The sequence below is a fragment of the Pseudophryne corroboree genome, chromosome 2 (genome assembly GCF_028390025.1).
Source record: "Pseudophryne corroboree isolate aPseCor3 chromosome 2, aPseCor3.hap2, whole genome shotgun sequence".
In the NCBI taxonomy this organism is placed as follows: Eukaryota; Metazoa; Chordata; class Amphibia; order Anura; family Myobatrachidae; genus Pseudophryne; species Pseudophryne corroboree.
Genome location: NC_086445.1, coordinates 437,241,724 through 437,257,557, shown reverse-complemented (window position 1 = coordinate 437,257,557; position 15,834 = coordinate 437,241,724). Strand labels below are relative to the sequence as shown.

The 15,834-nt window shown below is 42.7% G+C and overlaps 1 protein-coding gene across 1 annotated transcript in view; it reads right to left on the bottom strand.

Moving 5' to 3' along the window:
• LOC134994219 (T-cell receptor-associated transmembrane adapter 1) overlaps positions 1–15,253 on the bottom strand; it is a 31,674-nt gene extending 16,421 nt beyond the window's left edge. Inside the window, exons 1-2 of the mRNA XM_063950931.1 lie at positions 15,069–15,253; positions 9,234–9,335 (exon numbers count right to left, since the gene is read on the bottom strand). Of these exons, the coding sequence (XP_063807001.1) occupies positions 9,234–9,335; positions 15,069–15,075 (109 nt within the window). The 5' untranslated portion in view covers positions 15,076–15,253. The remainder of the gene's footprint in view (positions 1–9,233; positions 9,336–15,068) is intronic.
• Between the last annotated feature and the right edge of the window lie 581 nt (positions 15,254–15,834).

The window sequence follows — 15,834 nt, the reverse complement described above, 5'->3', positions numbered from 1 at the left end:
GCTCAAAGCGTGAAGAAGGTGGGTTGGCTGTACCTGGTCTTTTAGCTTCTCTAGGGCTGTCGTGTTTCAATATATTTCAGACTGGTCACTGGCTAGATCCACTTATTCTAACTACCACATTGAACAAGCCTTGGTGTTTCTTAATGACTTAAAAGCTCTTCTTCACACTATTACTTCATCTTTACCAGCATCTGCTCGGGCTAAGTTGTTGTTTTGGCACTCATATCTAGCATGGTGGGTGATAAATAAGGCCCACTGTAGAAACCCTTAACACTCCTGCTTTATACGGTTCTGAGGAATTCTTGTTTCTTACCTCCTCTTGACAATGTAAAATTTCTTCAATGGCAACTCAAAGGTATTAGTGCCATCAAAGACATATTCAATCCAGGGAGTGTTTTGTATTATTCCTACTTACACATATTATTCCTACTTACTTACACATATTTCAGAAATCCCTTTTAAAACTCACCGGTTATATTGGGATCTTCTCCCGTTTACTGTCGGACAATTATGGCTACCTATGTTTACTAAATGCTCCTTTGATTTGTATTTACAATGTAATATGAGTTATTTCATACAGCCTGGAATAAAGTGTTATGGCTTATTAACTCTAAGTTTAAAATATGTCTCTTTTTATCCCCTGCAGCTGTATTGGGTTTGCAATTCACCCAATTGCCTCCAAGTAGTGTCCATCTACGCCCCTTTCTCTATGTGTTACTCACACTGATAAAAAAAAAGCTTATTTTAACTCAATAGGTTCATAAATCACGCCCTATATTAGATCTATTCCAGACTATTCTTAACACCATTCTCTACTTTGAGTGTCAATCCATTCTCCCCAACTTGGAAAAGAATGTCCTCCACTTTTATAAAAAGTGGGGCCCTTACATATAAACTCTAGCTCCTTCGCTTCAGCAGCATGTTCTGAGTGTTTTTGATTCCCTTAGTTGGAATTCCTATGTTCGGTTTCACTCAGTTGATCCCGGGCTAACCTTTACCCTAATCTGACTTCATTTATCTGACTAATATGGCTATTATATATTTTAGTTTGTTTTGATTGAAATTTGTAACCTAAAAAATGTTTTCCCCCCATCCTTCCCCTATCCATACCGCATCTTTTGTCTTTGTCTGTACCCTTGTTTTGTGTTCTTTGAGTATTATTGCAAATTTGATACATTTGATAGGTCTATAGAATTGTTTATATTTTGGTGACACTGCTTTGATGATTACGAAGCATACTTTATATATTTTCCGCCCTTATTGCTTCAGTCAATTCAGTCGCACTTGTCTTGCCTTGTATTGCTTTTACGAATTTCCTGAACACTGTTTTTGGTAGTGGCTTCTTACTGTATATTGTTTTTGGATTGACCCTAAAACATTTCTTTGTTAAATCTGATTATTGTGTGTACGAAAAAAACTCAATAAACACATTTAAAAAAACAAATGCAGCATACTTCAATTATTGTATGTATTTTCACTATTTCTTTAGTTCACTAAATGGGTCCTTAGTATAGGAATTAGAATGCTTATCCTTAAAGAATGATTTAGCCATTCTCCCAAGTGTCAGAAGAACCCAATATACTTATTACCCCCATGATATGTTAATTTGGGAGGAGTTGGTTGAATTCTTAAAAAATGTAGTTCTTACAATAGGACCCATAGTTCTTCTTCCTCTTCTACCCCCTAAAAGGGTCAACTGCCTCTTGGCAAAACTGGCCTACTTTATTTTGGCCGCGGACTTGTAGAGAAAACTTGGAAGTGGAGTGACCCTCCCTGTGTTTCTTAGTTGAAATCCTTTATCGTGTATATGACACGCATGGAAAAGCACATTACTTACATGGCACAGAGGATATATTACACCAGATCTGGGCACCCTGTATATATTTTTTTATTGGTTTTCACTTTCCCTTATCATATTCTCACAATCCCATTGCAACAAGTAACTCCCCATCCTAATTTTCCTCTTCACACCATTGACTTTGATTTCCTTGTCGGACGCACCCATTCACGTGCCGACCAGACTCCTCCCTCCCCTCTCTTTTGTCTCCTTCCTGCCCTTACCCACCCTACTCCTAAAAATATAGAGTGTAACTGTTCTTGATTCCCTCACCAGTTGTTAAGATTGGATTTACTGCTATAGTCTCTGTATTTCTTTTTGCGATTACCTGTTTTACTTATTATTACCATTTTCCCATGATTTTTACTCATGTAATCCAAATAAACAGTTAGAATATGTAGTTCTAATATATATATATATATATATATATATATATATATATATCATGGGTGTCCATGACACCCATAGAGTGGGAATAGAACCTGTAGCGAGTGCAGCAAGCCACCGAGCCCGCAAGGGGCTCCGTTACACTCATCCCCCTTGCCGGTTCTGCTGAAGGGATCCCGGGGTCATTATGCTGACACCCCGGCAATGCGTTCCCAACCCTATATATATTATACGTATATTTAGTAAATATATCACTTATATTTATATCCCATCATGGCTAAAAGAATTTTAACCATGCAGACATTATATTTATTTTATATATATTAAACATGCAGCTTTAGGAGAATCTTTAAGTTATAATATCTGCATGGTTAAAATGCTGTATATAGCATTCTAACTATGTCGGGATCCCAATGACGGTGTCAGGTTCTGTTTAGTTTGTGTCCCCGGAGGGGGTGCTAGTGGGTCAGTGGAGGTAGGATGGAAGAAGTGAGGAGGCCGGATTGGATTCCTGCGCATGTGCGCAATGTTGTTTATTAAACAGTAGGCTTTAAACAATATGGCAGCAGGAATACTCGATAACAACAGAAACAAATGCAATTGTGAATATGCAGCGTGGAAGCTGAGAGTCTATGGCAAAGTCTGTATTGTAAGTTCAATCGATCAGGAGACCGATGTGTCGGTATGGGAACCGATAGTTGTTGGACCGTGGAGCCAGCAGAGATGTTGGTGGGAATAGCAAACCTGGTAGCAATTGCAGGAGACAAGTGTTAAAGTTCTCAGTGCAGTTAGAAATAACACTGGCAGCATGCAGGCTGATGAACAGGTGTAGATGACGAGATGCACCTGGAGGAGAGTCTCTACTGCAGAGGGCTGGAGCACACTGTAGCTGGTTAAGGTGTGAAGCTTGAACTCAAGTACAAGGGTTGCTGGTGCTTGTGGTTCCACGGTAGTACAGGATCAAACTGGAAGGCAAAGCAGGTAAACGGAGGAACTGGAGAACGGAGCCAGAGACACAGGTCATAGGAGTGACACGAAGTCCAGGACAAGGACTGACTCACCCTGCTGCTCCTGATATACCCCCCGGTCTGTAGGTATTGGTGGGAAGTGAATGAGGAGGTGCGGCCAAGCTCCGGATTGGCCGATGCGGCAGTCTGATGTAAGCTGTCATGGCGGTGCCCATGCCGCGGCGTGCATGCACGCCCGCTGACAACAGGAGTGCTCCTAGGCCCAAGATGACGTCCGGCGACAAGGCGACCAGTGACAGCGAGATGTAGAGACCCCGGACCGGGACCGCACCGATGGACAGATGCAGCTGTGGTAAGTCGATTCCTGACAGTACCCCCCCTTTACGGGTGGGCACCGAACACCCACGTGGCTTGGAAGGATGAGTTCTGTGGAAAACATGGACCAACCTTGGAGCATGAACATCTGTAGCATTTACCCAACTCCTCTCCTCAGGACCATAACCGGACCAGTCAATGAGATATTGCAGACGACCGTACCGGCAACGGGAATCCAGAATCTTCTCTATTTTGAACTCAATGCCCCGTTGGGTTCGTACTTTGGGGCCAACTGGGAGAGCTCTTTGGAACCGATTCAGGATCAAGGGTCTAAGGAGAGAGACATGAAAGGCATTAGGTATTCGTAAGTAAGGAGGCAATCTGAGCTTGTACGCTACAGGACTGATGACTTTGTCAATGGAAAAAGGACCAATGAAGCGTGGTGCAAACTTCATCGATGGCACTCTGAGACGAAGGTTCCGGGTGGAAAGCCAAACCCTATCATTGGGTTTTAGGCTGGGAACCGCACGCCTTTTGCGGTCAGCAAAGAACTTGTATCGACTTGTAGGAAGATTTGAGCAAGTTTTGGGGCGGAAGGGAGACCTTGGAGTGGAACAAAATGGGCCATTTTGGTAAACCTGTCGACAACTACCCAGATGGTATTGAATCCTTGAGAGGAGGGTAGATCGGAGATGAAGTCCATGGACAGGTGAGACCAGGGACGGCTGGGTACGGATAATGGTTGTAACTGACCTGCCGGAGACTGTCTGGGAGTCTTATGCTGGGCACACTTGGGGCAGGATGCCACGAAGTCCTTGATGTCGATCTTCATTTTCGGCCACCAGTAAGTTTCAGACAGGAACTTGAAAGTCTTTAGGACACCAGGATGCCCTGTGAACTTGGACTGATGAGCCCAAGACAGCAATTTAGAATGAAGCTCAGGGGAAACAAAAATCTTGCCAGGAGGCGGAACAGGAGTAACTTGAGACGAGGCAAACACAACTGGATTCAAAATAGAATGCGGAACTGGATCGGAAATCTCCTCTTCGGATTCCATAGAAAGAGACAGAGCATCAGCTTTGGTATTCTGAGAACCTGGACGGAAATGAAGCTTAAAGTTGAAACGAGAGAAGAACATTGCCCACCGGGCCTGGCGAGGATTAAGACACTGGGCTGCCTTTAGGTAGAGGAGGTTCTTGTGATCCGTGTAGATGTTAAATGGAAACTTTGCTCCTTCCAGGAGATACCTCCACTCCTCAAGAGCCAGCTTGATCGCCAGTAATTCTTGTTCACCGATGGAGTAATTAGCATCCGCGGGAAGGAATTTGCGAGAGAAGAACCCACAAGGGTGAATCTTCCCATCAACCCCCACTTGGGAGAGAACAGCTCCGACTCCCACTGTAGACGCATCTACCTCCAACTCGAATGGCTTATTAACATCTGGTTGTGACAGAACTGGGGCAGTCATAAAAGCCTGCTTGATTTTCTGAAACGCAGCCAAGGCATCTTCTGACCAGTTGGAATGATCTGCCCCTTTTCGAGTTAAGCTGGTAATAGGAGCAATGAGAGTTGAGAATCCTCTGATGAACTTCCTATAATAGTTAGCGAACCCCAGGAATCGCTGAATGGACTTGAGAGTACTCAGAATAGACCAATTGGCAATAGCTTCCAACTTTGTCGGGTCCATCTGGAGATCCGATCCAGAAATTACATACCCTAGGAAGGGTATGGAAGGAACTTCGAAGGTACATTTAGACAACTTGCCGTAGTGACGGTTCTCACGAAGACGTCGGAGGACCTCACGAACTTGTAGGCGATGCGAGGAGAGATCTTGAGAGAAGATGAGGATATCATCCAGATAGACTACAAGATATTTATACAGAACATCACGGAAAATTTCGTTAACGAAGTGCTGGAACACTGCTGGGGCATTACTCAACCCGAATGGCATTACTAGGTACTCGTAATGACCATCCCGAGTATTAAAAGCCATTTTCCATTCATCACCACTTCGAATCCTGATGAGATTGTAGGCACCGCAGAGATCTAACTTAGTGAAAATGCGGGCTCCCTTGACTCTGTCAAATAATTCAGTGATGAGCGGTAGTGGATAGCTGTTTTTGACGGTAATATCATTGAGCCCCCAGTAATCGATGCACGGACGTAATCCTCCATCTTTTTTTTTAACAAAGAAAAAACCCACTCCGGCGGGCGAAGATGAAGGGCGGATGAATCCTTTCTGTAGATTCTCCCTGATGTATTCACTCATTGCCTCGGTTTCAGGTACAGATAACGGATAAGTACGTCCTCTAGGTGGCTTCTTGCCAGGGATGAGATCGATGGGACAATCCCACTCCCTATGGGGCGGCAGAACATCGGCGGCCTTTTCGCTGAAGACGTCAGAGAAATCTTGGTAGGCCACAGGAAGACTTGACTGAACTTTAACTTCTGAAGACCTCACAGGACGAACTTGGGCTAGGCAGGACTGATGGCAGTGTGAACCCCAAGAAGTCAGTTGTAACGTGGACCAGTCAATCTGCGGATTATGAAGCTGGAGCCAGGGCATACCCAAAACGACCTCCTGGGTTGCCTGAGGGATGACTAGGAACTCAATTAATTCAGAATGCAGGAACCCGACTCCCAGCACCACTGGCTTGGTTTGATGAGAGATGTTACCCTTGGAAATTCGGCTACCATCCACTGCAGTGATGTAGGCTGGATATGTGAGTTCGCAGACAGGCAGACGGAATTTATCAACTGCAGCTTGAGTAATGAAGTTTCCAGCAGCTCCGCAGTCCACTAATGCAGTTACAGACTGGAGTCCAGCCCTAGTCTCTAAAGTCACAGGAAGGATAAGGTCTTGGTTTGAAGGAGCTTGTCTAGAAGATCCCAACTTGACTCCTCCTTTACAAGTCAGGATATGGCGTTTCCCGAATGCGCTGTACAAGAATTAATTTGGTGACCTGTAGCCGCACAATAAAGACACAGTCTCTCTCGAAGTCTTCTTGACCGCTCCTCAGGGGTTAAGCAGGACCTATTAATTTGCATAGGCTCGTCAGAAGGTGGAGGCTGAAATTGTGTCGGAGGTACCATTCTTGGCTTGCGAGGCTCACTATGAGCACGCTCACTGTTGCGTTTGCGAATGCGAGAGTCCAACTTGATACACAAAGAAATTAACTCTGATAATTGCTCAGGAATGTCACGGGTGGCTAGCTCATCTTTAATCCGATCAGAGAGTCCATGCCAGAAGGCTGCTACCAGTGCTTGGTTATTCCATTGAATCTCTGCGGCTAACGTCTGGAACTGGATGACATATTGACCCATGCTACGGGTACCTTGACGAAGTTGGATAAGATCTGCAGAAGCTGATGTTGCGCGACCTGGTTCATCAAAGATGCGTCTGAAGGTTGACACAAATTCGGTATAGTTATTCATAAGAGGGTCGGCACGTTCCCACAGAGGAGACACCCAACTCAAAGCTGATCCAGAGAGCAGTGATATGATGTAGGCAACCTTGGATCTTGGCGTGGGGAAAATGTGTGACAACAACTCAAACTGGATTTCACATTGGTTAAGAAACCCGCGACATAGCTTGGGGCTGCCATCATATTTGCTGGGCACGGGCAGGTGCAAGCATGACACTGGAGTCGATGCAGCCGGTGAAGGAAAACCCGCTGCACTTGCAGGCACAGGGGTGACTGGAGCTGAAGAAACAAGAGCACTGGGCAGAGATTGTTGTAGTGTATCGAGACGGGAGGACATTCCTTGCAGGAACTGGAACATCTGCTGCTGCGCAGCCTCTTGACCATCCAAGCGGGAGACCAGATTTTGTAATGCCCCTTGACCCCACATTCTGACCACCATCCGAGTCCATCGGTCCTGGACTTACTGTCAGTCTGATGTGAGCTGTCATGGCGGCGCCCATGCCGCGGCCCGGCGGGAACGCGGCGTGCATGCACGCCCGCTGACAACAGGAGTGCTCCTAGGCCCAAGATGACGTCCGGCGACAAAGCGACCAGTGACAGCGAGACGTAGAGACCCCGGACGGGGACCGCATCGACGGACAGATGCAGCTGTGGTAAGTCGATTCCTGACAGACGGCTTTCTCATGTCTACAAATCACTGTCAATATAGTGAATGTAAGACATTCAGGGGGGGAATTCAATTGTTATTCACGCCACTAAATGGTGCCCGCCCAGCGGCGGAATTTACTTGTTGCTCCATTTGGGTGTGAACAGCTGCCGGCACTGACATTTCTGCTCACAACCCCCCGAGCTGGCGAGCAGAAATTAGCAAAAGTGACCCGTTTGGGTGCCCCAATGGCATTTTTCACATTGCGCCCAGTACTTTAAACATGGTTAGCTGCTTCACACAGCTAAAGACGCTCTGTCTGAAGTGAATAAAAATTGAATTCCCCCCACCAAATTACATCCCAACTTACAAAACAAGGTGCAATAATTAAATCAGAACTTTCATTAATATGTATTAATATCCAAAATCTTAAAATGGTAGAGAAGATTGCTTTGCTAAATTCTCAGATTTCCAAAATCATGCTTAAAATTATGTTTATAATATAAATATAATCTGTTGCATGTACTGTAAGTGTATTGAGGTTTTTTAATATACAGCTATATTCTATGTTCTCTTATTGCAGTGTTTTCCAAATCCACTGACAGTTCATGCTTAACAGATCTATTCAGTATTACAAGGAAAATAATTAGCTCCAGCTGTAATTCTTTTAAAATGTGTCAGACAGGGGATGCGGTCAAGATCTCGCCGGACGGGATCCCGGCAGTCAGAATACTGACACCGGGATCCCGACCGGCACAATCCCGACATTCTCTCCCTCTGTGGGTGTCCACGACACCCACAGAGGGAGAATAAATTAGTGTGCCCGAAGTGTGGCGAGCGCAGCGAGCCCGCAAGGGGCTGCGTTGCGCTCGCCCCCCTGTCGGGATTGTGCCAGTTGGGATCCCGGTGTCGGTAATCCGACCGCCGGGATCCCGTCCGGCGGGATCTCGTAGTGATTCCTCAGACAGTAATGAATATACTGTACATGTGCACCAGCAAGTAGATTTAGAAATCATGCACTGTCTTATTAAATTAACCTTATTAACCTCAGAACTGCATCATTTAAGTTACACATACACATTCAATTATTTGAAAGTGATAGGTATTGTACACACAATGACCATTTGGTCAATCTAATCGTCAGTCAGCATACCACCCAACTGTCCCACATTCAGCAGGACAGTCCTGTTTGTCTAGGACTGCCCATCTGTCCCACCCACGGGCCGCAGTATCCCGGGGTGGGGGGAGCACACACACCACTGCTCTGCAGAACAATGGGTAAGAAGCAGGTGAATAGATGCCGCGCACATGCATCCATTCACAGTGCTGGTAGAGCCTGGGGGAAGCCCATTATCTCAGAGAGTGTTGGGCACGCCCCCACAATGACGGGAACGGGGTTTGCCTCAAAGCTCTGACACCTATCCCCAAGGTTCCGCCTCCATTTCAGTTGCACGCGCACCTTTGGCACAAAGGGTCCCGCTCCCTGAACCACCAATGTTGGAGGTATGAGTTAGTAATTAGAATATTATCAATCTATATTCACTGACCACTATAGGCAGACAATACTTATAACATTTTTACACAGAATTTTATAGAACAATTTTTCCTACATGTAAAACAAAATAGTCTATGGATATATTTATTGTAGCCCTTACCTTTTCTATGTTTCATGACACAGTGAACAATATTAATAGTCAGCGATATTAGAAATGCCAATGAAATAATCACTAACGGCACCAATAAATCAAAGCAGTTTTCTATAGGAATAAACAAAAAGGAAATAATTATTGTTGTGCTCATAAATATTTGCATAACAACTATTTGTTCTAACAGAGAGCAGAAATGTAAATTCCATTAATGGTACAGCTAAATAAGGAATTTCCTTAGTAGTTTACAACAGAAAAGTAGTTAAAAAAATTTTTCCCCAATTTACCCTCAAAATAAACATCTGTCATTTCACAAGCACAGGAACTATGACATGGATGGCAGAAACACACCCCTGCCAGAGACTTCAGTTCGTTGGTGCTCCCACACTCATAGCTTTGAGCTTTGGGGTTCTTCCATGCTAATCAGCTGCTAATGTTATTAAAGCATGTTACAAATAGGATCATTTTTATGGGCTATTTCTAACATTCTAAACTGTAGTGCTAAATTTTAGATTTTATTGGTAAAAAGTGAATCAAAAACACATTAAAAATAATTAAACCACATCTAAAGCACGTTAGTCTTTGTTCATTTTTACCTGTTTTCCCAGCTCATACTGTATGTGTAATCAAGCTCTAAATATAGGCTCCTGCAGAGTACAGAGCACAAACTCCAGGCTTGAATCCCACTTGCATGAGTGCACTGTAGGCCACAGTGGGGACCTCTGCAGTTTTGTTCGTTTGAGCAGTGTAGACTGGGGCGTGAAGGGCCCACTGGAGGATTGCAGTGGTAGGGCCCATGCTTAGGGACATAGCCAGCAACCACAGAGGTTTGGCTAACCATAAAAGAGTGCATGGTCTGAGACCCTTGATAGATGTATATATTAAATACTACTAGTGCATGCATGATAATGTACCAGTTAGCAACTGTAAAAATACACCATAGCCTTGTGAAGTCTAATGTAACATAATGTACCTGTGTGGGCCAGTCCTATCCTGAGTATAGGATGGTTTATTACAGAAAATGATTGGGTAGAATTCACACCTGAATATGTGTAAATAGTATGCAAATCTACATTACATATACTTATAGATCCCCAAATAAAGTGTGTTTGTAATTACACTGTCCATTTTAATTTCATGGCGCAAACAATAACAAATCTTCCTGCTGCCTCTCTAATTCCTAACAGCTTTTTAGTTTATCGAATCATTCCCAAAAGTGTTAGCAGCCAGGGCCATCTTAACAGCAGTGTAGGCCACTGGGCAAAGCGATCCCCCAGCGGTAGGGGTGGGGGGTGCTGTCAGAGGCAGCTTTGATGTCCTGCGGGCGGTAGGGGGTGTTCTATCTTCTGCTCAGCATGTAGAACCTGAAGCAGTAATTCTTGCTAACTACTCCTTTACTGCACAGATGTTGGGAGATGGGGCGGGAGGGAGAACACTAAACTGTAGAAGGGGGGCATTGGGCTGAATGAAGGGGCCCCAGTACATGACTTCCAGGGTGGTATGGGGTGTTTAATATACAGGGGCAGGGTGGATAGTAGAGTGGGCTTAATATTCATCATTTTCCGGTGAAAGGGCAGCTTTCTTGACTGCGGATATCTCCGGTTCCTGGAAAATAGATTTCGTAGCTTTCAAAAGTGCAAAAAAGCTCAAGCCTACACCTGTTTTTTGTGCCTGTTAAATTTTTGGGGCTAATTGAATTCCCCACTATATATTTTACAGTGCAATTTTGCTACAAAAACAACAAATCGCTCCTTACTTAAGTGGTTTCCAACCTTTAGCTTACTAACACAAATGCCACAAGATTCACATATTGCTAACCCTACAATGTTAGAATATTCTGAAAAAACAAATCCAGAATCTTAATATATAGTGGTATATTTGACATGGATTTACAAATATGGTGCATACACACTTCCTGGTCTATCCAACATTGTACCATCGTATCTGATGAATATTAGGATGTCCATAAAACCAGATCAGCAGATACAAAGCATATCCTAGAGATAAACCATGATCATGGGTGTGTATACACTCTTACACTATCTCACCAAAAGGTTGTGGATCTTATGGGCCTAATTTAGATCTGATCATAGATGTGCTAAATTTAGCACATCTACGATCACTTTCACAGACATGTGGGGGGATGCCCAGCACAGGGCTAGTCCGCCCCACATGTCTGGCTCTGCCCGACACCCCCCCCCCCTCTGCACAGGTACAAAAGCATCACACGGCAGCAATGCTTTTGTACCTGATGAGTAGCTCCCTGCCAACACAGCTCCATCCCGGGTCGCAGTGGCTGCATGTGACATCATCCCCCCAACGGTCTGGACATGCCTGAATTGCCCGGACTGTGCCCTGCCAAAGGTGTTCTAACGCCGTTGGCATTTCCGCTCTCCCACCCCACAACAGCCTCTGCCTGTCAATCAGGCAGAGGCGATCCCAGCCCTGAGTTGCTGATAGCATCTCACTGGGCTTCCGGGGTGTGCCTGCGCAATGCGGCTGATGTGCATGCACACTCCACGAAGTAATTCAGACTGCAATCGCTGCCGCTGCAGCGATGCAGTCTGAGTTACCCCCTATGATCTGTCAGACTATCTACAGGTGTGTACCCAGCTTTAGTTTGTTCCATATGCATAATAAAAATAACATTAATATTTATCACAGGCACATTTATGTCATAGAGTATAGGAGCTAAATACAGTCTCCGAAAAATAAAATTCACATGTAATCCCTATCATATAGCGTCATTTATTTTAACAGCATTCCTGTTGTAACCATAAATTACCATGATACATACAACCTGGCGCCATGACATACATAATGTGTCCTGGCACACTGCCTTACCCTATGTAAGCAGAAATAACAGAAATTATTTACCAACTTGTGCGTAAACTTTTGGGAAATTATTCTATTGTGTACTTTTCATTGAAATTTACAAAGAACTATGTCATGATTGTATTATCACTTCTGGGCATTTCCCATCGTTGTGATACTGTATGTACTGTAGAGAGTGATGGAAAAGTCACCTATTATTCCGTTACACATAATAAACATCAATAATAAAAAAGGCTTGTTTGGGTTTTTTTTCAAATTGGAGAATATTATTCCAAACATACAACAGTTGAAATAGAAGAAAGTATATTAATAAACTTCTATATGTTCTCCAAGCCGTATTGCTTAATATAGTATGTGTAATGTGATGATGGTGTGCTCTACGTTCAGTCTGAATTTTTATCTGTATCTTTACTAACTGATACTAATTCATCATCTCTCCAAAAGTGTACTGTACAAAGACCTGTATGACAACAATGTGATTATTATTATTATTATTATTATTATTATTTGTCATTATTATTCAATATTTATAAATCAACAATTTTTAGAATTATGCTCACTTTGCCACAACCACATATACATTTTATAATAAAACAAACCAAAAACAAGGGTGAGGATTGCCCAGATACTGTAAACTAAAGGTCCGTACACATGGAGCAATTTTGACAGTGCTTGAACTGGCAGTAGGAGATTTTGACTAACTTTACCAGTGATTTTGACTAAGTGTGCAAGCGATTTGGCTATGGGTGATTTTGAGTAACTCATTTGAATAAGGGGATATTTTCACTTCTCCAGCGACATAGTCGAAATTGACTTGCCTGCACAGTCTATTTTTCCTATCGATAGCGACCTGGCGGGGATGCACATCGCTATAGCTCGCTGTGTACACGTGGAGCGATATGCACTAACTTTCTTAGCGATTTTGACTATATAGTCAACATTGCTGAGCCATATCGCTCCGTGTGTACACACCTTTATATGTAGGGTTTTGTTACATACAATGAAAAGAACACTGTTGCTATATATGCATTGTGTTTTTCCACACTGTGATACTAAAAGCATTATGATCTTGATAAAGCAAAGCAAAAAAACTGTGTCACAGTGCAGGTGGTTACAATCCATCCACACAACTATTGATGTACAACAACAGTAACAGTCATACATCTTTGTTTACAAAACATCGTAACGGTTAATGTCTTTATTTTTTTAAATGAAAAAAATCACGAAAACAGGTAAAGAAAAGAATGACAAACACACTTGTACTTGTAGTGACTTGTATACATTGCAGGTCATGTGATAGGTGGTTACAGGATGACCTCTGCTCAGTAATAGCCAGGGCTGGCGACAGGGGGGGTCAAAGGGGACACCTGTACCGGGACCCAAGACTCAGAGGGGCCCCAAGGATACACCATTTAGTGCACGGCAGTGATGTGAGCCGTCTTGTCCAAATAGGGCAGTGAGCTGTAGGTGGACTGACAGCAGCCTCTCACACACAGTGACTGTGCAGCGTGAGTGTACACCTCCTCTTCCAGGTCCATCTCAGTTATGGGACATGGCAGCAGCTCCCCTGGCCAGGATTCCCGTGCTCTGCACCAGCCTCTTCTGGTGGGGTGTGAGGGCTGAATGGTACCTGCTATGTGGTGTTCGGGTCTAGGTACTGGGGAGTGCAGCACAGGTGAGTCTTTCCCCATGGTAACAGTGGTTTATATATAATCTGAGAGGGCCCTCAAGATATCACTGTATCGGGCCCCAAGATTTCTGTTGCCGGCCCTGGTAATAGCCCTTGCAAAATGCTCTAACTCTTCAAAGTTATGGGTTTAGTAGCTATGAAGCTGGGACGTACATCCCTATTAGAACTGTGCTAGCATACAGAATTGAAATACCATTTGTTACCTGGAATGATCATAATAAAGACCTAAAAGATATCCAGAAATATATTCTAGTCCTTGTTCCTGCTATTATTATTTATATTTTTTCTCTAATTACCTGTTTTTAGATGGTTATAAATTAGATTTAATACAAAAAATATATGGGTAAGCTCATGTTGATATAACAAAATCTCTTATAATTGCACAGCATTCACTAGTGGGCACTGCATAACAGTCTGTAAAAGTGTTACATGTGAAAATGATAATCACCCCAAAACTGTATTTTGAGGTCACCCATCCATTCATGAATTTTTACAAATCTGCAGTCAGTAAAGGCTTGTGATAAATACTTCACAAGTTCTCCATGTTGGACCTCTTTTTTTGTCCATCACCAGTTTACCACAATAATATAGTAGTAGATCGTTTTATATAAATGATTTTCAAATATATTTGGAAGCAAACAGAATAAAAATCTTTTCCTTAAAGCTTACAAAATGTGTTATTCAATTTCAAAATACTCTAACATAATATTAAAAGTACTGTAGCTTAACTACTTAACTGACAATTTTCCCTTCAAAACCATTTATATAGTTGTTATTTTTTTAATGTTTTTACTTAATATAGTTTAAAAAGTATTTGAATGGTGTGGAGCGGTTACCTGTGGAATGAAAATGTGATTGTCCCACTGACCCAATAGCACAGAGAAAGGGGCAATGGTGAATGAACTAAAATACTTCACATACATTTTATGTTCTCTTCCTACAGAACACAATTATAAAAAATAAAAGAGACAAAGGAAAGTATAAATTAATTGAAGTATAATGCTATACCTTATGAAAAATGCTACAGGAGAATTAGTGTTTTAGTAGAATACAAGGATAATAAACAGGAATAGCATTAGAACATTTAATTATTAGGGCTCCCATAGTTTTTAAATGAAGACGGTATAGTTTTTACAGTCCATATTGTCTACCACAGACTTACATTAGTGTCTTAAAAAGAAAAGACTTATAAAATCCCTTTTACATTGTGTCGTGCTAAGTATGGCAATTTAAGTATAGCCCGTTAAAAATTGAGAGTGGAAAAAGGGGACTGTCCTTGGAAAACTGCGACATATGGAGGACCTAGGAATTATACATACCTGACATGTTTTAAGATGCTCTCTGCTATGTGGAAGAACACATTAGTTTGCTGTGTTTTGCTTTCTCCAGATAATGGGTCTCTGCATGCTTATTTGGTGCATCTCCCTAGTGCACAATTCTCATACAGGAAATGAGGTGCACAAAACGTGAACCCTTTTATGTGTATTGTTTATGCTGCAGAATCTTTTCGGTTTTCTCAAAGCTTTTGAAACTGACAAAAAACAGGTCATGATGCACCGTAAGCATGGTTTGTGACACAACTGCCAATATCTGATTGTAACTGGCAAGAAGATTAGAAAAGGTAAAGGCAGAGGCATTTCTTGTTAGCCAATCATAAACAGTAAGACAATGATCCGGGTGAAACAGACACATGCAATGGTCAATGATTGACTTTTATTTTATAATTGTTATTTTTTCTTTTATTATTATTAGATTTCATCCTTATTGGTGTAAACACCACTCTATTGTTTTTGCATCATAACTGTGTTCATTGCAGTGACCTCACTATAACTGCAGTGTGAAGTGTAACCCTCAGATTTCCATACACAGTTGGTTACATCACAAAACAATAAAAGAGAGAAAATAGATAATTCTTTTTTTTTTTTTTTTAAGCAAGCTAAGCAAACCAATTTAAATAAACCAATAAACCAAAATTAAATATACCAAGCCCGGTATACCCACTCAGGCGGTGGTCCACGCCACCACCCGAGGGGGAATATAATTGTGTCCAAATAGGGCCCGAAGTGTGGTGAGTGCAACGAGCCC